The sequence below is a fragment of the Elephas maximus genome, chromosome 4 (genome assembly GCF_024166365.1).
Source record: "Elephas maximus indicus isolate mEleMax1 chromosome 4, mEleMax1 primary haplotype, whole genome shotgun sequence".
NCBI classification, from domain to species: domain Eukaryota; kingdom Metazoa; phylum Chordata; class Mammalia; order Proboscidea; family Elephantidae; genus Elephas; species Elephas maximus.
In genome coordinates this window covers 69,441,794-69,466,813 of record NC_064822.1, presented here as the reverse complement: position 1 = coordinate 69,466,813, position 25,020 = coordinate 69,441,794, and the positions used below count along the sequence as shown (strand labels likewise).

The 25,020-nt window shown below is 40.7% G+C and overlaps 1 protein-coding gene across 2 annotated transcripts; it reads left to right on the top strand.

Annotated features, from left to right (window-relative positions):
- Positions 1-312: 312 nt before the first annotated feature.
- YBX3 (Y-box binding protein 3) lies at positions 313-24,737 on the top strand. 2 transcript variants are annotated; one of them, XM_049882469.1, is made up of 10 exons: positions 313-803; positions 4,869-4,932; positions 5,923-5,956; positions 9,102-9,191; positions 11,382-11,504; positions 13,799-14,005; positions 20,457-20,554; positions 22,251-22,422; positions 22,957-23,056; positions 24,643-24,737. In XM_049882469.1, the coding sequence occupies exons 1-9, from the start codon at positions 551-553 to the stop codon at positions 23,020-23,022; spliced, it is 1,107 nt and encodes a 368-aa protein (XP_049738426.1). In that variant the 5' UTR covers positions 313-550; the 3' UTR covers positions 23,023-23,056; positions 24,643-24,737. The 2 variants fall into 2 exon arrangements, with proteins under 2 accessions (XP_049738426.1, XP_049738427.1); XM_049882470.1 differs by lacking the exon at positions 13,799-14,005.
- The last annotated feature ends 283 nt before the right edge of the window (positions 24,738-25,020 follow it).

Here is a 25,020-nt window from a genome sequence, read left to right as displayed (position 1 = left end):
AACTCCTATTTTACCTCTTACGAGTCCGTTTCAGGTGTCAAAGTGTAGTGAGGGAGAGACCAACTTTGCTCCGCTCCAGCAAAGGGACAGCAGAGCTTGTTCCTCAGGAAATTCGGATCGCATCTATAAATTTCATACTCACTCTCGCTATCCTTTGCTCTCCAACTTGGCCCCTGAGGGTGGGTTGGCGAGTTGGGAAGGGCACCATGCGCCTTTAAATGCTAATGAGAGTCAATGCCCAACTCAGGAGCCAAGTTTCCCCACCCTCTTCCCTCGCCCGCCCTTCCCTCCCAGCCTGGTGCACCGCCTAGAAAAACTTCTGCGGGGCCATTTTTGGGGCAGTAAGATCGAGCGAGGAGCCCAAGAGCGAGGGCGCAGCCCGAGAGCTCGAGCCGCCTCCGCCGCGAGACCCCACCTCGGCCGCCGCCGCCTGCGCCGCGAGATACCCACCGGCCTCACGGAGAACGAGCCCCGGCCGCCGCGACCACCAGCCGCACTAACCGCCGACCAACCGCCACCGAGGTGCCCGAGTGAGAGCAGAGGAGGCGGCATGAGCGAGGCGGGCGAGGCCACCACCACCACCAACCTCCCGCAGGCTCCAGCGGAGGCGGCCGCCGCGGCCCCCCAGGACCCCGCGCCCAAGAGCCCGGCGGGCAGCGGCGCGCCCCAGGCCGCGGCCCCGGCGCCCGCCGCCCTCGTCGCGGGAAACCCCGGTGGGGACGCGGCCCCCGCAGCCGCGGGCACCGCGGCACCCGCCTCTTCAGCCACCGCCGGCAGCGAAGACGCGGAGAAAAAAGTTCTCGGTGAGTCAGGCCGGGGAGGGTAAGGACTGCTCGCGGCAGGGCGGGCGAGCGGCTGGCTGCCAACCACGTGTGCGCAGCTCCCGCCGCCTTTCCCACTCAGGCGGTAGAGGCTGACAATCCGGGGTCCCCCGGGACCCTGGGTCCCCAGCGCCGGTGGCCACTGTCCTCCCGCTCTGCAGGCGCTCCCAGGTAAGAGCGCCGCGCCCTGCGCCGCTCGCCGTCCTGTGCGCGTCCCCTGTGGTCTTGGGCCAGTAAGTTATGGGCTTAATGTCTGTCATCCGAGCAGATACTGTCTCAGATTCCTGTAGTAGAGAATGTCCCGGTCCGAAGAGAAAAGAAGAGCAGCGGTAGGGATGCCTGTGGATGCAGGGGAGGGACAGACACGTGGACTGGGATTTAGGGGTCTAGGATTTAGGAGTCTTTGCTTGGGATCTGGGGAAGGAAAGGACTTCCTTTGGGGAGGAGTGAGGCGCTGGAAGGAGACGGAGGGAAAAGTGAAAAGACTTTTTGCTGGGAAGGCTCAGGTGTCAGTCCCTGACGCCCTTCCCGCATGGGCACAGGAAAGACGCATGGGCACAGGAAAGACGCCATACTCATGTCGGCCACATGCCGACAAAGAGGTGTTGCAATCCTCCCCGGGAAACTTGAGTGTTGGTCCCATGCCCTCCTCCCTTTCTCTGTGCCCTCTGCTGCGAAGAGCCATTAAATGTGTCCACCAATCGCTACACGTGTTCCTCTTCCTGTACTGTGGGGACGCACGTGGTCGAGCAGCTGAAAAAATTTCCTCGGAAGTGTGGGCAGAACGTTCAAAACAGCATTACCTTGGGACTTAGTAAGGGAAACAGGAAGATGAGACGGTCAGGTTTGGGGCAGAGGATTAGGAGGGGTTTCAGTGGCGGTGGTTGTTTTTGCCGCGCATTTCAGCTTTATCTCCTCCGTTTCGTTATGCCTGTGTGAGGCCTTAAACAGGCTTGCAAAGCATGTAGGTGGTGACTAAGTTCACTCTCTTTCAAGCAGGAAAGTTAACAGGTGGGTGTAGGATGCTTCAGAGAAATTTTCAGTATTTTGGGTGGGCGAAGGAGCCCTGGTGGCGCTCTGGCGCTGACTGAAAGGTGGGCCAGCTTTAGGAATCCACCAGCCGCTTCTCAGGAAAAAGATATGGACGCCTTCTTCCTCGGTAAACATCATAGCCTTGGAAACCCATGGGGTAGTTCTGCTCTGTCCTCTATGGTCACTATGAGTCGGAATTAGAGCGACTCCATGGCAATAGGTATGGTTTTGGTTTTGGGTGGGATGTGTTTGTCAGATCTCTCTCAGCCTTGCCTGCAAATTAAGAAGAAAATTGAGGGAATAATGTGAAGAAAGTGTTACACGATTCCATGTTCCCAGCTTGAGAAGCCTATTTTTTCCAGTGCTTTTACTCAGGCACTGTCAAACAACACGCTAAATGTAACCTGGGTAGATTAAGAAAACAAAATAGCCCTCTTTGTGCGGTGTTAAAGTTGCCTACATTTAGTCAATATTGTATTGTGGTATTGTTTCCAGCAAGAATTTCTTGGAATACTTCCATGCAAAATGTCACAGAGAGACAACCTTGGGTTGTTCAAAGCAATGTTAAGATATATTTCTGAATGATGCACCTCATTTTTGTATGTATAAAAGAACTTTTGCTGTTTTTCACTTGATCCTTGTTCCCTTCTGAGATAGGGGATGAAGGTATCTTTAAAGATGGAGAAAACAGGTAAAGTTAATTTCCTCAGTCACCAACCAGTACTAAGCCTCTACCAGATGTGGCCCTGGGATCTTTGGTCTTTTCATTATAACTCCAACTCTCTCAAAATGGACAACCTTGTACATGACCCTTGCACAGTTTGTCTCTGTCCAGTGTGTTCTGCCCCCACCTTTCCTTTGTCAAGCAAACACTTGCATCCCTAAGAGGTGCTAGGCATAATCCTGACTGAAATGGAAGTCTGTTCTTGGCTTCCCCCATTCTAGTTTTTACTAATGGGCCTTCACTTACAGTGAATATCACTTAGGTCAGAGAAAATTGTTCACATGAGTAAAACAAAACATCCGTTCTAATGAACATTAAAACCAATTGCTATTGAGTTGATTCTAATTCATGGCAACCCCATGTGTGTCACAGTAGAAATGTGCCTCACAGGGTTTTCAGCAGCAGATTTTTTGGAAGTAGATTGCTAGGCCTTTCTTCTGAGGTGCCTCTGGGCGTAGTCACACCTCTAAACTTTCAATTAGCAGCGGAGTGGGTTAACCATCTGCACTACCCAGGAACTCCTCTGATGAACATTATGGAAGCTTTCTGGTCTTTCCCAGCCCCTCTCCCTTTGTGTATGTGGGTTGGATTTATGGTTTTAAAGAAGCAATAAGTGTGAGTGAATGTACTTGGCCAATGAAGCCCTCGGAAATATTTATGGAATTAGGATTTTTTTTTCTTAATAATCATCCTGATTGAAGTTAGAGTTGAAAATCATTTCTCATCTTCTCCCCCCCCCCCAGTTATTTAGTGTTGCTTTTCTAATCAGGATCATCCCTTTGACAGTCCTAGATATTAACTATATAAAACGAATCATAGCAGTTTCTAACTTTATATTTTCCTAGGCTTAGTATTTGGGCAAATGAAAGGAGGCACAAAAAATAAATCATTTGGAATAATGTGTGACTTAAAAGCACATAATTTTTCAAAAACAGGTCTCTTCTGTGCACTTTTGGATCTAAAGCATCAAATTTTTTTTTCCTCCTTTGCCCTGCTGCTCTAATTAGAATGACCTCAAACTAAAGATTCCGGTGGTTTGATCTTCCATAATTGGAATTAGAGCTGGAGAACACTTAGTCAATGTGGGATGAATGACTTTGCTTAGAGTCATAATGAGTTTTTTTTTTTTTTTTTTAAACAAAGAGAGCTAAAATACTTCTCATTATCAGTCTAGCAAAACTCAGAACTAACCATGCCTAGTCCTAACTACAGTCTTAGCTCCAAATTTAAAACCCAAACCTTACTATTTATGCTTGGAAGTTATAAACTATTTTAGAGAGAGGCAGCATGGTTTAATGCAGTTACTTTTCATCCTCTATTAAGCTTTTTTTTTTTTTTTAAGGTACTGTCTTCTCAGGTTTCCTGTTATATCGAGTCTTCATAATTGCTTTATTCGCATTCACAGTTGATTCAAAGCGCCGTATTTGAGATGGTTGAAATAAAAGCGAGTCTACAAAGTACAAAAAATCTGACCATACCATTTCTTTTAGATTTCTTCTCTTAAAGAATTTTATTAAAATCAGGTGCTTTAGAGAATTGGTCCTGCTCATGACAGAAGTTAGGGACAATAACCAAGTTAAAGAGGGGAATTTTATAGAAAACGCTGAGTTGGATTCCTACCAACTACAGCGAGTAGGGTAAACAATGAAACAGAAGCCCAGAGTCATCACTGTGGTTTGAAAAGGCCTGTTACATCACGCCTGGGATGGGTAAGTGCAGAGCTGGATTGAGAAAGCATCAGTTCTATTATTACCCTTGACTCTTCTGCTAGGCTCCCATTTGGCTACTAGACAAGTTATTTTATGTCTTTGAAGATTGGCTATTAACAAGGAGCTGCTGTGTCAGTTACTAAGTTTGCCTAGTATTTCAAAATGTGAAAGTTGTGTGGCCTTAGTACTTCTTTCCTTTACCTACCTTCTCTTTCATTGTGGCCTGTCTTTTTTAATTACAAAATTATTCTGTGTTGCTACTTGGAATATTAATCTTAAAGAACAATTTGTTTTCCTTTAAACAATGTTTCTCAGTTGTAGTTACTGCAGACTCATGGATTTACGACCACTGTTTATGACTTTACTGAAAAGTTTAACAAGGAAGGAAGATTTTGCCTTCTCTGAAAAGTATTTCCTTGTGATAACTTACTCTATTTTCTTTTCCTAATATATTTTGGAATGAAGATTTTATTTGTTTCCTCAGGTATGTTTGGGCTTTATATAATGCTATCAAGACCTTAGTGATAGAGACTTATCTCTTTGTAGGTCAGATACTAATTTATCTGCTTAATCCTATTTTAGCCACCAAAGTCCTTGGCACTGTCAAATGGTTCAACGTCAGAAATGGATATGGATTTATAAATCGGTATGTGTACATGTGTATCTTTACATGTCTTAAATACATACTTATGTTGTAACACCAGCAGTTAATAAGTCTCTTACCGTGCTTTACTAAATAGCATGTATAAGTCTTAAAATTTCTGAGCATTATAAATAATCTCATTTTTAAGCTACCGGTCATTGAACATTCTTAATTAAAATACCTTTCTAGAATGGTAATAGGTAACTTCATAAAATTTAGCCATTAAAGGAAAAAAAATGAGGGGAGTTAAAATCAGAAGTGGGGAGGGCCTTAGGATAATTGAGTCCATAGGGATAATTTCACAGATGGAGAAATGGAATCTTAGACTGGTTAAGCAACTTTGCTAGGGTTGCACAGCTAGTGAGTAATCAAGCTGGATCTGTAACCCAGGTCTGGTCCAAGTCCTGTATAGAAACTGTAGTGTTTTCTTTAAGCCATGGTAACATCTCACTCTAAGGAAGTGAGAATACAACTGCAAGCTGTTGGGAGTACTGTGATGTTTTTAGATGATATAATTGTTTTCTTTGTTGTTAAGTGGTTTTTCCTCACTTCTTGAGAAAATTCCTTAAGTGTGTTCCTTGTCTGTTTTGGTGTTGGGCCGGGGCAAAGGGAGGCTGTTTTAAGTTTCAGTGTAAGGAGAGCCTAGTTCACAGCTGTGCGGTGTCCTTTTAACTGTCTTGCTTTGCTTTTGCTGGGGGGGAAGTCTGGGGCTCTGATTACATACCGCGTGATTTAGGAAGACGTGAGGGGAAAGAGATGTTTCTCTGTGTTGAATCCAAGCACCGTGCTAATGTGGAGGAGTAAGGTGGGTATCCTGCAGGGTTAAAAGTTTTCAACGATGACTGGTTAGGTGCCTGACTTGAGTTTAGAGGATAAATAAAAATGTATATTGTATTTTGAGGTTGTGGGAAATAAATGTATAAAACATCTCTGTTCTTTTAAGTTTGTCCCCATACCTACTACCTTTAATTGTGAGCTTTTTGTCTTTGACAGAAATGACACCAAAGAAGATGTATTTGTACATCAGGTAAGAGGAATAATACATGTTAAATTTGTCATGTGAAAAAAGGTATCTGTAGTCTGCTGGTGTCTTTACCAAAATGAAGTCCTATAAATTATTTTTCTGAGCTAAGCTCTTTTTGTGATTTTATTCTGGGAAGATAGCTCAATTCCACATTTTAGGATTAGCATCCATCCCATCATATTAACTGTTTTCAAAGTTTTATTTTTGCAGTCAAATGAGGTAATACTCAGACCGCTTTCTAATTTTTAAAGCCTTTGAGTCCTTAACAACAGCCCTCTGTTTCCACCTTAGCATCCTTTTCTCCTGACTGTGTGGTCCCTCCTTGGTGTTTAGCTGGAAACTCTCTGGCTTTTGCCTGGGTGGGTATTGGTGATTGTTGTTTTTGTTAGCCGCTGTTGAGTCAGCCTTCAACTCACGGCAGCCCAGTATTGCATCATCCCCACGAGTGTTGGAGATCAAACCTTGTGATACATAGGACTTTCACTGGCTGATTTGCAGAAGGAGTTTCTAGTCTGCCTTAGTCTAGAAACTCCTCTAAAAACCTGCTCAGCATCATAGCAACATATAAACTTCCACTGACAGATAGGTAGTGGCTATACATGAGGTGCGTTGGCTGGGAATCAAACTTGAGTCTCCTACATAAAAGATGAGAATTTTACCACTGAGCCTCCATTACCCTGTGGATATTGGTTACCACTCCTTATTAGAACAGCTGTAACTTGAAGTAAATAGCACAGACAAGCTGATGGTTACAGTGTATGTACCCAAGACAGGAGAAGACTCCCAATTCCCAGGATAGTTCTCACTCCTGTTGAAAATGAGGCATGAATTAGCACGTGTCCGGATCAAAAGCCCACATTCCCTTAGATTTGAAGGAAATACAGAAAAGGGCGAATGGGTAAGATACGGAAAGCGTAGGCTTCTCTGCTATAGATATCACACTCTTTATGTTATTTAATTAGCCTAGGATGTTATTTATTATTATGTATCCTGAACTTGTTAAAGGTGCCCCAGTGGCACAGTGGTTAAAGTGTTAGGCTGCTAACTGAAAGGTCAACAGTTTGAACCCATCAGCAGCTCTTCGGGAGAAAGATGTGGCAGTCTGCTCCCATAAAGATTATAGCCTTGGAAACCCTATGGGGCAGTTCAGCTCTGTCCTGTAGGGTTGCTATGTGTAGAAACCGACTCAATGACCACACATTGTTTTTTGTTGTTGTTTTGGATTTGTTTACAAAATAGGTTAAAAGAAGGAATACCTAGTCTTACTATTATTTTTCTATATTTAGTGTTCAATGGATTGTGTGCAGTATGTGTGTAGTTCTTAGCGTGTCACGACAAGGCAAGCCAGCATGATTACCTGCATGGCCTTGTCGGGCATCTGGTTCGCTGTGTTCTTGTTTCCTTCTTTTAAGTTTGTGTGTGTGCTGGGATAGTGATATCTAAGAATAAACACTCTAGTTTTAGAGTCTATTGTTTGCATTTCTGCTTGACTGGACATATTTCAGCTATACCTAATTTGAGTAGTTTCTTGTCCAGATACAGTGACTTTTTAAAAGTCACCACAGACTGAAAGAAATTGTTGGTTATAATACTTGGAGGTTAATAGACCTTTTTGGAGAACTCTACATTTGGTGACTGCTAGAGTAAAGGACCGCATGAGTTTCTGTACCGGTGGTCAGCTTTATTAGCCCGTAAGTGTATGACCTGATTCCGGCCCCATGAAGTTGTGTGGTGAGTCACGCCAGTGTGTTGAGGCCTGCCCAGTTGAACAGGAAACAGGGAAGGGGAGCCGGCAGGGAGGGGCTGTTTTTTGGAATGGCTGAATGTTCATGCTGTGTGCACGTATATCCTGTCCTGAACTGCCTTTTTTTCCTCTGTGGGTGAGGTCTCTGCCCTGTTGGCTCATTTTTCCCCCCTCCCTCCTACTCAAAGAAGGGGAAGGGCTAGATTATACATGCCTAATCTCCTTATAAAATGAGGTTGACCTAGTTCCATAGAAACTCAGAGCCCCTTTAACTGTTTAGAGATAACCAGCCAAAGAAATGGAAATTCGTTGCAGAAATTATTCTTCCCCCTTGCATTGATGGAAAAAAGAGGCCTGTTTCTAAGCAGAGGTTTAGAGGGATATTTTCAACGCAGACTAGCTTCTTCATTAACCTTTCAGTGTATCGTCAGGAAACATATATGCATGAGTGGGTATATAAATGGCATGGTGGGAAAATATTGAATAAATATCATATATAGTACAGTGATAAGAATTCCTCCCCACCATAGTGGTAGCTAAGGAGCCTTGTTGGTACAGTGGTTAAGTGCTTGGCTGCTAACCAAAAGGTCAGCGGTTAAAACCCACCAGCCGCTCTATGGGAGAAAAGACTTGGCGATCTACTTCTGTAAAGATTATAGCCTTGGCAACCCTGTGGGGCATTTCTACACTGTCCTTTAGGGTCGTTGTGAGTTGGAATCAGCTGGACAGCACACAAAAACAACAACATATAGCATATAGTAGTAGCTGTTACCTTTGTGACCCCGTATAAATCACTTAACTGTCAACCTCATGTTTTCTTATCCATAAAATTGAGGCAGGGGGCAGATTATCACTAAAATGTTTTGATTCCTGAAAGAATTTTGTGTACTCTACCAGGAATATCTATACCCTTAGCATTTTTTCATTCCTTTTTATCTATTTTTCATTGCGGCTGTCCACACATATCATTTAATTCCTTTTCTGATTAGCAATTTCTCTAGTCTACAGAAGTCTCTGTACCTAACGTGTGTTTGTGAATGTGTGATATCTTGATGGCATTTCCTCCCTTGCTGATGGGTTTGCACTCTGAGCCTCAGAAGCTTGATGGTTTGAGGCAACTAATATATCTGGTATTATGACTAGGTGATAAGGTTATAAAGAAACTGTGTAATAACTACACACTCTGTTTATTCCACTCACCAAGGTAGATTTTAAAGAATAGCATGAATCAAAGTAAAGTGGAATACAATGTTTTGGTTTTTTGTTGTTTTGAAGCATCACAGTATTAGAAAGTCATAATAGGTTTAACAGTTTCTTCAAGTGCACTCCACAGACTTGCAAGCAATAAAATATGTGGCTGTTACTGACATATACCTCATGTAGAATTTTCTGTTCTCTTGGCAGACTGCCATCAAGAAGAATAATCCACGGAAATACCTGCGCAGCGTAGGAGATGGAGAAACTGTAGAGTTTGATGTGGTTGAAGGAGAGAAGGTGAGAACAGAGTGTGGGTGGTTGTGCGTGGCATGTGGTTTTGCTGTGCAATAAATGATCTCTCAGCCCTTTGTGAACTGACATTTGGGATTTTTGTCTAGTAGGAGGAAGTGATTTTTAATGAAAAATGTTTTAGATTATTGAATGTCATTATAAACATCCCTTAATATATTATAAAAGACATTTTCATTTCTCATTTAAAATCAAACTATTTAGGGAAGAAAAAGCATAACTTCTCAGTTGTTAAAATGACATGTTTTATTTTGGTACCAAATGTATATTCAAGTATAGATGAAAATTCAACTTTTATAGCATTAAAAATAGATGAAGACTGCTTTGGGGCAAAAGATTTCCTTTTATAAGAATTTTTCTGGTTGCAATTTGTGAATACTTAAGCACAAGTAATACAGAGTAAAGAATGTATTAATCTCAATAAAAGATTCACACTGAGTAGAAACATTGTGTTTTTTCTCTTTGGTTTGGATTTTGGGAAGCCAAAGGCATCTTGATAGACAGTATAGCAATTTTGATCAGAATGAATTCAACCCAAGTATCTGGTGGGTCATCTTGAAGCGTATCTACAGAATTATGTCTATGCTATTATATATTTCATTATGAAAGCAGTAGTATCCTTTATGAGTCCCTGGGTGGCACAGACAGTTAAGCGCTTGGCTACTAACAAAAAGGTTGGCAGTTTGAACCCACCCAGGGATGCCTCAGGAGACGAGCCCTGGTCATCTGCTTCCAAAAGGGCACAGCCTTCAAAACCCTATGGAGCAGTTCTAGTCTGTGCACATGGGGTTGCTGTGAGTTGGAATCAATTCAGTGGCAACTAACAGCAGCAGTATCCTTTAAGCTTTGTTTTGTAATTGACAGTCTACTATAGATATCATTAAAACAAAATTAACTGTAAGAATAGAAACATTTTAAAATTGTATATAGTAGAACTGCCATGGCAACTAATTGTGGCCCCTGAATTATAAATTAACTAGGTGAATGACTAGTCAACTACTGTATACACACACACACACAGAGACCCATGCACCACTCCATATTCTGTATGTTTTGGGGCTCAAACTGTTCTCTGTCTTAAAAGAAAAACACTTATTTCACTTGCTATAGAAATTTAAATGGACACCACTACCAATGTGATCTGGAGGGTATCTTGCAAATCTCTCGAAGTTTCAGATCACCCTCCAGGAAATGGCTGGCCAATTTTGATCACTGATATCCCACTTAAATCTTAGGATTTTGTTTTGCCAGGTTAATGTTACCTCTGGGTGTGGTCAAAACTTGAGGTTTTACAAATTGATTTTAGAATGGGAACTATACTCTTGAATCTTCCTTGCCCCAATTTTTCTTGTCTTTTGAAGCATTATTTTATCTATTTGTCTAAATGAAAATTAGAACTATACATCTGTTTCAGGACTTATGTTGCTGTTGTGTGCAGTTGATTGCGACTCAGCAACTTTTAGGAAGGACTAAAAAGGGAGCAGAGCCCTGTTGGTGAAGTGGTTAAGAGCTCAGGCTGCTAATCAAAAGGTCGGCAGTTGGAATCCACCAGCTGCTCCTTGGAAACCTTATGGGGCAGTTCAACTTTGTCCTGTAGGGTCGCTCTTGAGTCGAAATTGACTCATGGCACACAAGAACCGCAGCAGAAGTAACAAAAAGTAACTAAAAAAAAAAAAAACCCTTCCTTCCTGTTTCTGCCAAGATGGAAGAAGTTTGACTCACAATAAGTTAGTGCTGGACAAAGCCACATGAGCCCATGAATAGTGATTTTCTTGGTACTTCTTAGAGTAACATAGGTTGGGATATTTTCTTAAAAGATAATAGTATTTCAGTTCTTTCCCATTGAGGCATGTTCTTCCTGGTCCAGCAGTACCTCTACTTTTACAGTTATATTCATCGGCTTATGCTCTTTAAAGAGTTACATACTGCTCTTGAACATATCTAATCACACAAGAAGGCAAGGCTTAGCTTGTGCAAACAAACCAGAAGCTGTGTGCATTTACATTAGAACATCAAGCACACTTTGCTCACCTTTTTAAAACTTGGGTGGATTGAGGTCACAATAGGAATTCTTTGTATGTTCTGCCAGTCTAACCCTCTGGCAGTTGAAGGCTATTTTTTGGTTTAGGTTAGCTTCTTTTTAATTTTGAGGCCATCCTTGTTTATTCTGTTTCTCAGGGTGCAGAAGCAGCCAATGTGACTGGCCCGGATGGAGTTCCTGTAGAAGGGAGCCGGTATGCTGCTGACCGCCGCCGTTACAGACGTGGCTACTATGGCAGACGCCGTGGACCACCCCGTAATGTATGTTGTCTCTGCTACTAAGCAGCGATTGAAAATTTTTTACACCCGAAGTGAAGTGTACATGCTTGAAGCAGATAAATGCCACGTCTTCTCCTGGAGTCAGGACAAGTGATTTTTTTTTTTTTTTTTAATTTTGTCATTTGAGGGGACATTTTCAGTGCCCAGAATTTACCCACAGCCACTGGTCTCACTGCTTTGGAAACTTGCCATTCAGAGGTTTTATCAGAATGTATTTGGCTACAAGTAACACATTTAATTAATCTTGTAGCTGGAAAGCTTAATGAAGATCAGCAGCGTCAAGGTTGTGTAAAAGGCTTTGCTCTTCATTAGGCTTTTATCTGCCAGAACCTAGTCATGTGGCAGTCGCTGGCAGAGGGGAATGGGATTTCTGTGATTGGCTTAAACTGATTATTCATCCCTTGGGGCTGGCACTGTTGACCTCTAGGAAAATCAGTGTTTGATTGGTAAGGAAGAACAGGGAATAGCTCTTGAACAGGCAGTAATCAGTGCTGGCCATTGAAGTATTAAATAATTTAGTAATTAAGTAGCTATTTTATTTAGCATGGAATTTTCCCATTCTTTTAAAGTAAAGAAGCAGTAAGGAATTCTCTGGAATTTTAGTTTCTATTCTGAATCCAGGTGAAAGGGTTTATAAGTAAGTCTAGCTGGAACTTCCTTAGGAAGTTCCAATTAGGAGTTTTCTCAAGGCACCCAAATTGATCCCAACTCACTTGTGGTCATGAGGGGCACCCTCTTGGATTTGAATCAATTTTTGGTGTTTCTAGATTTAGTAGCTGGGATTGGCATCAGAGAATAAAACTGATGATACTTTGTGATCTCAGGATTTCAAAAACTGGAAAAATCTCACCAGAATAATATATCTGCAGATTGAGAATGATTTCTTTCTGTGTTTTGATAGATTCATGCCTTTTTGCTTACCTAAAAAAAAAAAAAAAAAAACTTTTAATAGCTTGTCTTTATTCTGTCACCTTCACACCCTGTCCAAACTGATGTTTATTAGATTCCTCAGATTATCTCATTTATCTGCTTCCATCTTTTTCTCACCCTTGTTTTGCCTTATCCTATTTGATTATAGAAAGGAGCCCTGGTGGCACAGTGGTTAAGCACTCGGCTGCTAACCAAAAGGTCAGCAGTTCAAACCCACCAGCCATTGTGCAAGAGAAAAGACCTGGCGATCTGCTCCTGTAAAGATTTCAGCCTAGGAAACCCTGTGGGGCAGTTCTGACCTGTCCAGTAGGGTCACTATGAGTTGGAATCGACTTGATGGGTTTGGTTTTGGTTTATTTGATTATAAGCTGTATTGGGGGGTATGAATAAGCTACTGTAGTATAACATTTACTATATCATGTCAACCCTTTCAGGTTCATCAGGTTGACAGAGCTCTAGCTGCGATTATTTTGATTCTAAGTTAATTCAGAAGTAAAAGTGAGAAGAACCTTGAGTGAAAATTTTTCCTTTAAAGTCTTTCCCCCCTCAGAGTCCTTGAAATTCTGAAGTCATAATGCAAAAGACACTTAGAAATAAAATTGTCAACTTCTGAAATTATACATAAATGGAGGTTTTCTGTTATAATATCTTGTAAGTCCTCATGGCTTACTGATAATCAAGAGCAAGTTTGATGATGATGGTGCCCTTGTTATTATTTTGTAAAACTCTTAAAAGATTTGGCCTTATAAAACTCAGATATAGAAAAGCCTAAAAAGGAAAACAGCTTATACGGTCTTGGATTTACTATTTTGGTGAACATTATTTATACAAATGTCTTTACATAATTGAGAATCATACCTCATGTTCATAGAGTATAGGAAGAGTGGAATGGTTTGATTTTTCTGAAATTAAAACTTACTGATAATACCACAAAATATATTTGCTCTTGATTTCACCCTGATTTGGCCCCAAGGAATGGTAAATGTTGGAATAGACACACTTGGAAGAGCTTAATATTATAAACCCTGTAAATATTCTGTGGGTGGTTGGCCAGCTGATACGCACCAGTTCTAATTAGATGGGTATTAAATTCATAATAGATTGATAGCTCTTGCTTTTCTGCTTCTTGGTGTTTTATCTACACAGACCTACTTCAGTCTCAGTGTCATTTATCCCAGGTAATCAATCACGTGGTAATCTGGGTTAAATGCATTTTTGTATAATAAAAGGGATTATTCCTTTTGGTAGATTTTTTTTTTCTTTTGGTGATACTCATCCTAAATGGTATTCTTTGGTTCTTCCCTTGCTGAAACTTCTTCTGAATCTCTGTTTCTTTGCTTCGCTAGTACGCTGGGGAGGAGGAGGAGGAAGGGAGCGGCAGCAGTGAAGGATTTGACACCCCGGCCACTGATGGGCAATTCTCTGGGGCCCGGAGTCAGCTGCGCCGCCCCCAGTATCGCCCTCAGTACCGGCAGCGGCGGTTCCCGCCTTACCACGTGGGACAGACCTTTGACCGTCGCTCTCGGGTCTTTCCCCATCCCAACAGAATGCAGGTAAAATTGCATCTGAGACTTCTCTTCAGCAGTCCTCACCCCTCGTCCTTCCTCTGCCTCCTCTTCCTCCTCCTCCTCCACCACCAGCTGCCGGAAATAAAACCTTGCTTGTGGCTTCCCAATGCTACAAAATTTGAGGCAAGGCCTTTAGTCTTTCTTCAGAGGACTCATTCCACTAATGTATTTCTAAAAATACAACCACATGAGCCATACCTACAGTAGCGTTCTCTGGTAGATAAGGTAAAGGTCCTAGTTTATAAAAGAATAAAAGTAATAAGGTAAAGAGACAGATGGGATGTTTGGACTCTGGAGCTAGAGAGGCCCAGATTTGAATCCTGTCTCTGTTACATACTTCTGTGAGATTTTGCAGAAAACCAAGCTTTAAAAAGATTTATTTGTCCGTCTGTTACATGGGAATGATAGTGCCTGCACCATAGGGTTATGAGTATTGAATTAAATATAAACGGTTTAGCACAATGCCTGCAACATAGATGACATTTATAAAGTACTTAGTTTAGTTAAGATGGTGCTGATTGTTCCCTGAGGAAAACTTATGTGGAATGGAGATTGTTGGTTATGATATGATTCTCCTCTTTTACTGCAAAATAATATTAGTGCAGCTGTCATGAACTTCATCTGTGATTAATAAGCATGATACCAACTTTGTAGTTCCCAGGAAACTTGGAAAACTAGGGATAGGTCATCATTTTTGTTATCACTGGCTACAAGTTTTTCTTACTTAGTGTGCTTAGTTTTTTTTTTTAACACTAAATGTTTTGAGTGAACATTGTGTTCAGTTCTGTACTTTGCTATGCTTCTATCCCCTCATGTGTGACTATGTTCTTTTTACGTTGCTCTTGTTTTTCCCTTCCACTCTTCAGCAGCTGCCCCTGACAAATGCGCTAAAAATAACAAGTAGACATACATATATGGAGGGGCTGGGTACATGAGACATAGTAGGTTTCTTTAGGGCAGCACTCTGTGCTTCTAGGAAATGAGAACAGGAAAAGTCTGTGAGATTGTAATGCACATTTATTTTTAGTGCCCTCCTGAAGTAATCATCCTTAGTATTGAGCATATACATATATATCATATTTGCTGAGAGCATGATGTCATCCTCTTTTCCATATCTTTTGAAATAAAGGTGTATTCCACTTCAGGAATTGAGGGCTCAGATCATCAGAGCAAAACAATTTGCAGAAACTCGTTGAAAACTTTTCTCGAAAACACGTTTGTTCTCACAACTTATGTACTTAATTGCTTTTTATGCAAGCCAGATTTCTTACCTTACCCGTTTGATGTCTGAAAGAAAAGCCATCAACTTCAACAGTTTGTTACTTAGATTCTCTTTCTATTACATACTCCTTTTGGGTGCTCAGTGACTAAAGAAGTCTCTTGTAGCAAATCAATAGAATCAAGTGAAAGCCCTTGAGACTTTGTTCCATGTAACTAGGCTCCTTTAAGGCTATCGATGTGTAATGGTTTTAAAGCATTGGGAGATTTCAAGGGTGGAAAAAGTGACTGAAGTGAAACAGGAAAGTCTTTGCCACCATTTTCAACAATATATAACACTGGTATTTATTGGACAAATCAGGGGAAAAGAGTAGTATACAGGCCACTGGTATTTCTCTGATAATACCAAGGACATAATAGCATGATATTACCAAGGACGTAATTGCAGGATATATCAGTGACTGAATGATTTCCATTTTTTTTTTTTTTAAAGATAATAGTTCTACATATTTGAAAATGAAGTAGAATCAATCACTGAGTTAATACCAACTATCTGCAGCCTTTGAGAAAAGAATTATATGATGGAGGACAAGAACAACATTGTTTGGCAACTACCAAGTGGTAGGAGCTTTAAATCAATTATTCTATTCAGTCCTCCCAACGGCTTTTATGAAGTTGGCAGTGGTTTCCATATTTTTGTGAACAGATGACTAGATTTGAGTAAATAAAAAAATAGCTTAAGGTTACATGGGTAAGAAGTGGTAGAGCTTGATTTAAACTGCCTGGCTCCAAACCTGTGTTCTTCCCACTTTATCACTAGGACTAGATTCTCATCCTTTATACATATAAATTTAACTGTCAGTCCTTTTTTTTTTTTTTTGTGAATCAGAGTTCGTGAGGAAGGAGTAGGGTGGCTTGTTCAAGGAACTAAAGGGAGGCTCATGTGGTTGGGATGGAGTGAGCGAAGGTTTAAAGGGTAGGAGGTGAGATTAGGGTCGACCAGGCATACCTGGTAGACTGTGGTCAGGACATTTGGCCTGTTCTGATGTGATGAGAAGCCAGCGAAGGGGTCTGAAAATGGAGAAAATATTTAAAAGATGGTTCCAAGTATTCTGTGAAGACCAAACCATAGGGCAACAATAGAAATAGGGAGATCAGCTACTGTCATTTCATGGTGGAGAGATGAGCGTGGCTTGAACAAGAGTGCTAGCAGTGGAAGCGGTGAGAACTGGTCAGATTTGGGATGTGTTTAAATGTAGAACAAATCCAGGTGGCATAGTGGTTATGTGTTACAGTCTTTTGGTTAGCAGTTTGAATCCACCAGGTGCTCCTTGGAAACTCTATGGGGTAGTTCTCCTCTATCCTGTAAGGTCATTATGAGTCGAAATCAACTTGCAGGCAGTGGGTTTAGTTTTTTGGTTTTGGTTAAATGTAGAGCTGACAGCATTTGAAGATAATGGAGTGAATGTGGGGTGTGAGAGCAGTAAACCATACCTCTAATGTTACTGGTTTAAACAAAGATGGAAAAGACTGAGGAAGGATTGGGTTTTGGGAGCAAGGTGGAAGTTATTTGGAGGTCTTTTTGCCGTATTAAATAGGCAGAGAAATCAAAGCAGAGTAAAAGAAAGTGGTGGGAGGGATGAAGGTGTGGTTATAGATAGGGTGAGTGGCAAAGTTCTCAGGGTTCATTAAGTGATATTTGAACACTAAATGAAGCCTGGGAGCAAGTCACTCAGGTATCTGGAAAGGGGATGAACAGCAAAGGCAGGAAGGGCAAGTACAAAGGCGGAAGGGATCTGATGGGGAGAAATTGGACTATAGGTAGAATTTTGGAGTCATAAAAACATGATATTTAGAGGCATAGTGCGGGATGAGATTAAATGTACAATCAATGTGCATAGAAGAAGGATCCTGGGACTGAGCTTTGGGTACAGCAACAATTAAAGATAAGGAAGATGAGGGGAATCTAGTAAAGGAGAATAAGAAGGAGCAGTCAGGGAGAATAGGTTTCAGGAAGAAAATACTGTTGATAAGTGGAGGAAGCTAGACTGAGAATTGAGTATTGGGTTTGGTAACTTGTAGGTCAGTGGGTATGGTGGGGACAAATGTCTAATTAGAATGTATTCAAGAGAGAACAAAAGCAGAAATAGAATATACCCCTTTGAGGAAGTTTCTGTGGTGGTGGCTTTTCTTTGATATGTATGTCTATAAAGAAGTTAAAAAAATGGGGCAGTAGCTGGAGGAGGATGTGGGTTGAGACAAGGTTTTTACTTGATTTTCCAACAGGTGAGTTCCCCCTGGTCTCACTTGCCCCTTCCCTCACCAACCACTTACTCCGAAAGCCATTAGGTGGGGCAGATCAAGGTAGGCATTTGTACAGGGGAAAGGGATAGTAGGAGAGATGGAAGATTGGCTGGATATAAATAGGTAGTGTCTTAAAGATAATGAGAGCTAGGGTTCTTACTAAAGGGAAGACACAAAACTAGAAGGAACCCTGTGAACCTCTGTTTTTGGACTGGAATTGAAGCTGTTGATGAGAAATTATCTATCTGCATACATACAGACACATGTGCATATATGTATATATTTGTGTACGAGTGTTTATGTATGTATGTGATTGTATATGTACAGTATAAACACGCACTTACATAAACCAAACCTGTTGCCATCGAGTCGATTTCGACTCATAGCGACCCTATATGATAGAGTAGAACTTCCCCATAGAGTTTCCAAGGAGTGTCTGGTGTATTTGAACTGCCAACCTTATGGTTAGCAGCTGTAGCTCTTAACCACCAAGTCACCAGGGTTTCCATACTTACATATGCACATATTAAAACTGCACTAGGAGTCTTTCAGGGATACACACACATACACACACGTATATATGCATAACTTATAGCGTGTGCATGCTTGCACGTATGTGAATATTCCTTCGTTGTGTCTACTGAAAGGGCCTGAAAGCAGTGGTACCAGAATAGTATTGAACATACCTGTTGCTGTTGTTGTTCGTTGCTGTCAGATCACTTCTGACTTATAGCAGCCCCATGTGTGCAGAGTAGAATGCCATAAGGTTTTCAAGGCTGTGACCTTTTAGAAGCAAATTGCCAGGCCTATCTTCTGAGGTGGTTCTGGTTGGACTGAAACTACCAACCTTTCAGCTAGTGGTTGAGCACTTATCCATTTGTGCGCCACCTTTGGTTTCTATATGTCATTGTCCAATAAAAGGAAGCTCCTTTGGAGAAATGGCTGATTCCAGAGCTGGGACAGAGAGAGTACAATGTGAGCCCGGAACATCTTGTTGTGCCAGAAAGCAAAGAAGTACTCAGAGAATGTTGGAGATAGGTCAGAAGGACATGAGCCAGCTTGCAGGGTTTCTATTGGCCAGTAATGATAGTAACAGATTATAACCCATTGAAAAAAATAGAAAACCATGAGTCCATACAGATATAAATAAATCAATGCATATGCTCAAAATGCGATGAGGAACGAGATATTTACATACTTCAAAATTACTTCCTCACAAAGTACTCATGAATTACAAAGGGGAAAAGAGTAAACTTGCAAAGGAGGAGCCTGGCAGTCACCACCTTAGCCCCCTATCCAAGAGAACATCGTCAGTAATGATAAAAACTGAAACAGCACTACCTGGCGGGATGCAGTGAAGAGAATACAGGGCTGCTTCTGAGATTGCCCTGCCCAAGAGGTATAATCGGAACCTAACCCAAAGGAAATATCAAGCAAACCCAAAGGGAGGGATGTTTTACAAAATAACTGGCCTGTAATCTTTAACAGTGTCAAGGCCATGAAAGTCAAGTAAAGGTCGAACCACTGTTCCAGACAAAAAGACACAACAGCTAAATTCAGTGCATGATTCCAGACGGGGTTCTTTTGCTGTAGAAGGCATTATTGGGACAGCTGGCGAAACTTGAATGGGGTCTGAGGATTAGATTCTATACTTTCAACTTTTTTGTAAGTCTGTGATTATTTAAAAATTTTAGAAAAACTTTCAACACGTTTATATGCTTGGGTAGAAATGATGGAGTAGAGAGGGAAACATATTTATACTGAAGGTGAGAAGCGGGGGGATGGTTAAATTGTTCTCGTGGTCAAGAAGAGAGATACTAGGTACAGAAATGGAGTGATTGGCTTTGAATAGAAGCATGGACCACTCAGCCAGTGTAATGGGAGAGAGAAGAAAATTGATACAAATGCAGAAAAGCTGGGAGATTTGACAGGGAAAAATCATATCTTCTGTTTCTTTAGTGAAATAGAAAGGACTGTATTCACTGTGAGGAGGAGGAAGGGATGTCAATTTGGAGAATGGGAAAGAAGGTTGAGTTATGGCTGTATTGTAAAGAATTTCAAAGATTGTCGATGTGTGTTTTGTTTGTTTTTAGCTATTCTTTCTTACTTTGGAAGGTCTGTAATAAATGAATTTTATTTCCCTAGTCTACAACAGGAAACCCTGGTGGCATAGTGGTTAAGTGCCATGGCTGTGAACCACAGGGTAGGCAGTTTAAATCCGCCAGGCGCTCCTCGGAAACGCTATGGGGCGGTTCTACTCTGTCCTGTAGGGTCGCTATGAGTCGGAATCTACTCAACGGCGCTGGGTTTGGTTTTGGTGGTCTAAAATAAATTTGTTATCAAGGAGGTATATTTTTAAAAAATGTTATACTTGAATAGTTATGCACGGAGACAAAAGGAATAAATTGTGAAAGGAAGAAATCAGAGGTGAAGGTGTGGTTAAGATGTAGATGCAAAGCTTCATAACCAACTGCAGGAGAACCTTTCATGTAGAAACGATTAATGGTAGTTAGGGGATAAGGGTTTGCAAAATTAGAAGGTTGAAGTTTGAAAAGATTAAAAAGATCTCATTGCTCAAATGTAATATTCCATGTCCTGTTTTAAAATAGGTCTTCTTTCAAGAGATAAATGGAACTCTTTACATTTCAAAATGTTAACATTGTGAAATAAATCAGGTGCTTTGGGATAAGGCAGAAGATTGTTCTAGTAGGACTTGAGTTTTTCTTCCTTTCCTATCCACAGAGAGGTAATCAATAGTTTACAGTTACATCCAAGAGTACTCTGCTTTATAATGAGACATTTAACTTTGAGTTTTTGGTTTGTTTGTTTTTAATTCTGAATGTGTCTGTGTGCTCTGTATCTCTTATAGCCTGTAGCATGACACTCATTTGCAGTTCTCTCTGCCCTTGTCTAGGCTGGTGAGATTGGAGAGCTGAAGGATGGAGTCCCAGAGGGAGCACAACTTCAGGGACAGGTTCATCGAAATCCAACTTATCGTCCAAGGTACCGTAGGTATGTACCATTTTCCACCAGCTAATGACCTGTTGAAGGTCTTATGAGTGACAATAAGATAAATCAGGATGTCGTGGGTCGGTTTTGTGAGTTTATTATATAACTATGGGTTTTCAGATGATGGCGTGACATTTTCCCCCAACTTCACAGTTAGAATGTTTAGTTATCTCTGTGCCAAAGTGTTATTTTTACTGTATAACTCACATGATATGAACTAATACTTAATACTTCTTCAATTGAATGAAATAAATGGAGATTAATTGTTGAGGAGTTCAAAGGTAGTGGTGCAAGTGGAGGAAGAGTTGAATGCCACAGTATTTGGGATATTGAATATTCTAACAACTGAGGCAGTCTAGTATAGGGGTTAAGTCAGGCTGTGGACCAAGTTGACTGCTTTTAAATTCCTGCTGTGCAATTCAGAAGTAGCATGTCCATATAGGCAAGTTTCTGGGCTCTCTCAGCCTTAGTCACCAGGTCTATAAAATGGGTTTTAAGACATTATATTCAATTGCCAGTAAGGTTAAATGTACTTATGCATCTAAGATAATTATTATGGTGCCTGTATAGTAAGCCCTCAATGAATATTAGATATCTTTACTACCAGTGATGTTAATATTAGTGAAGGAATAAATTATTTTATTTGTGTTTTATCCTTGCAAAGACTGGGAATTGAGCTAGATTCCCTAAGATCCTTTTTACACTTCATATTTTAAGCCTGTTTGTCCTTTTACCCTGGCTTCGAGTAGATCTTTTTACCTGGATGATGTTTATACTACCCTGAAATTTGTTGATATGGGTTTATTGAAAGGAAAGTATAATATTTTGATAAAGGTTTTATAACAGTCTACCTCCTTTTCCTCAGAAGTTTTGTTGCCATTTTAGACATAAGCTCTCTAGTGATAAGTTACTAAGGAGCATACAAGAGATGCTCCATGGAAGTGTTTCATTGAAACAGAAAGGGGACTGTACTACCTGTGATTCTCATCTCCATCAGTCCCTGGCTTTGTGACCTTGGGGAGGTCACAGCTGACATTTTTTGACTTATGAAAGCAACAATTCCATATGGTTCAACCAAATACTTGCCTTCCCTAAACCTCTTGGTTTCCTCAATATAAACCAAACTCACAGAATTGCCATTGATTAAATATCTAATGTGAGAGCACATCTGACCCTGGATATAGTAAATGATATTTTCCTTCCATATTCCCCGTAGTCCCCACTGAACTCTGTCACAGCAGATACAAGACTACTTTTCTTCTTTTTTAATTTTTTCCCCCATCCTTAAAAACAAAACAAAAGCAAAAACCCGTTGCCATCAAGTTGATTCTGACTCATAGTGACCCTATAGGACAGAGTAGAACTGCCCCATAGCGTTTCTAAGGAGCACCTGGTGGATTTGAACTGCTGACCTTTTGGTTAGTAGCTGTAGCTCTTAACCACTACACCCTGTATCCTTAAAAAAAGTGCCTGGCAGAAACATAGTATGTGCTCAGCACATGGCTTGTCACTGCAAGTGTTTTTTCATATGAAGGGGGAAAATGGCGTGAAATAGGGTTCTTCACCAGACGTTTGCCCTGTTGGCCTGTGAATGACTGTAGCAGTGAGTACTGATCACTGGACTTTGTATCTTTAAAATCAAATAAAACATTGTTTTTGAGGACCCTTGTTCTCCTTTGTTTTGCGTTATCTACTGTAGGGCACCGCCTCACCCACGACCAGCCCCAGCTGTTGGAGAGGCCGAAGATAAAGAGAATCAGCAAGCAGCCAGTGGTCCAAACCAGCCATCTGCTCGCCGTGGATACCGGCGTCCATACAACTACCGGCGCCGCCCCCGTCCTCCTAATGCTCCTTCACAAGATGCCAAAGAGGTAAATCGAACCCGTCAGAGGGGGTGTGGTCAGATTGTCCCTGTCACGTCAAACTTTAACAGTCTAGGAATCGTTTTATATAATCTGATAACTTGACAATATAATACAATTTGCGTAAGACCCATATATTTATGTGTAGTGTAATTTCCTGGACATAACACAAACCAAATATTTGAATTCAACTAATGGTCATTCTCTGAAAGAAGTACCCATACTAATGGGGACTCAGAGCTAAAACATTTAGGGCTCTCCAAATAAAAGACAGCATTTATAGAGGGGAACTTGCCTTTTAAGTATGTGTTAAAAGCACTTAGACTTTTTGTAACTGGGTGTAGTCTTATTTAACTGCCGTTTGGAAGCCATTCTTCTGTGACATTAATTTTTGACTCAGACATGAGAGTAGTTGAAATTTTACACCATGATTTACCTTCACAGGCAGGAGCATTCAATCTTTGGACACCTTTTCATCTCGAACTTGCCATTACTATCTGAAATAATTCATTTTCTGGTTTGTGGTTTTGTCTTGTGTTTTAGACCAAGGCAGGTGAAGCACCAACTGAGAACCCTGCTCCAGCCACCGAGCAGAGCAGTGCTGAGTAACACCTGGCTCCCCAGGCACCTTCACCATCTGCAGGTAAGAGCTCAGGCTGCCCAGGGTTGGTTTGCTATTTCATTTTAAATATCATTAATTTCTCAACAATAGTACTAATCAGTCTAAACTAGCACTGCAATTCATCTGTGCACACCTCCTACCTCCTTTGGAGTTCTGTGGAAAAAGCAGTTTTGGTGGTTACGTGTCTCTGGAATCGACCTTATTTTGCTAGGCTTGTGGGCATAAACATTCAAACAGTGTTGATGGTAGTCGAATTCTCTTTTCTAGACAAGAAAGTTTTTTCTAACTATTACCGTTCAAGAAAATCTGATGCTTTACTTTTGTGACACCTAGTGGCCTATTTGATAATTTTAAAAACCATTGCCATCAAGTTGATTCTGACTTGTAGTGACCCTATAGGACAGAGTAGAACTGTCCCATAGTGTTTCCAAGGAAGCTACTACATCTTTCTCCCATGGAGTGGCTGGTGGATTTGAACCGTTACCTTTTGGATAGCAGTTGTGAGCTTAACCACTACCCTACCAGGGCTCCTGAGAATTTCAAAGTTCCTTACAAAGGCCTTTTCTTAGTAGCAGGAGACAGGTACTAGCATAAACTAGAGCTTTTTTTTTCCTCTTTTCCTTTGATAACTAGCATTATTTATTTTGAAGCAGTGCAATATATGTTTAAGAGCCAAGGAGTTTATAATCAGACTGCCTGGTTTTCAGTGCAGGCTCTACTACCCATTTTCTGGGTGATCTTGAGCAGTTGATTTATCCTCTGCCACCCTTTCTTTTAATTAAAAGCAAATTCCTTATTTATTTAATGGAAAGGGCAATGACCAAGAAATATAAAAAAACTAAAGTCTCAATTAAGAGGGGTACAAGGTGAAAAACCCAGAATGAAAGCAACTATGGCTTACAAATATTTATAATTGGGTCAGCTTTTCTAGCTGTATTTCTACCTATGTAAGTAAAATTTTAAAAACCTTTAACAAGACAAAAAAAAGTAGGACACAACAATGATGATGAAGATAACAAGCCAACCGCTCTAAACACAAGTCCTGTTCTAAGTGCTTTACACATATTATTTCATTTAACCCTTGTAACAACCCTAGTAGGTTTGAAAAGGCCTCATGTTGATAGGATGTAGGCAATTTTCTTTTATATAATTTTTCAAAGTTTTTACTGTTTTTATGTATTAACTCTTCTGACTTAATAAAAACATATTATTAAAAAGTAAGAGTTTATATTAGAAGCCCTGGTGGCACAGTGCTTAAACGCTTGGCTTCTAACCAAAAGGTTGGCAGTTCGAACCTACCAGCTGCTCTGCGGGAGAAAGATGTGGCATTCCGCTTCCGTAAGGGGTTGCAGCCTTGGAAACCCTATGGGGCAGTTCTACTCTCTTCTTTAGGGTTGCTATGAGTCAAAACCGACTCAACGGCAGTGGGTTTTTGGTTTGAAAAGTTTATACTAAATTATTTTATAAAACTAAAAGATGTAGATTTTGTTTAGAGCGTATAATAAACTTAAAAAATTTTTTTTTAGTTACATGAAAAATAGGTATTTTTTACCTTTTTATTTTCTCTTTGTCACTTTATCACTATATTTGATTTCATTTTTTTCCAGGTGACCTAAAGAAGTAATGACCATCCAAAAATACAACAAAGCAAAAAAAAAAAACCACGACCTTAGCAACACCAAAGAAACATCCAAGCAATAAAGTGGAAGACTAACCAAGATTTGGACATTAGAATGTTTATGTTATTCTTTAAGAAATAAACAACAGCAAAAGGAAAATGTCAGCAAGTTTTCCAGCAAACAGATCCCAGGAACGCCTGCACAGAAGACAAGAGAGCCACCTCCCCAGTTTCAGCAACCACTAGGTTTATATATATATTTTTCCTGGTTTTTACTGGTTTGGTAATATGAATTGAAAGAAGAAATATTAATATCGCATGGGGAGAACCCCAACCAAAGAAATCTGAAATATATAGTAAATGCTTT

What these genes read in the sequence shown, in the direction of transcription:
- YBX3 (XM_049882469.1), top strand. Translation starts at nt 551, where the DNA reads ATGAGCGAGGCGGGCGAGGCCACCACCACCACCAACCTCCCGCAGGCT. An exon ending in GCCGTGGACCACCCCGTAAT is followed by an intron (nt 11,505 to 13,798) that starts GTATGTTGTCTC and finishes TTGCTTCGCTAG; the next exon opens with TACGCTGGGGAGGAGGAGGA. An exon ending in CTTCACAAGATGCCAAAGAG is followed by an intron (nt 22,423 to 22,956) that starts GTAAATCGAACC and finishes CTTGTGTTTTAG; the next exon opens with ACCAAGGCAGGTGAAGCACC.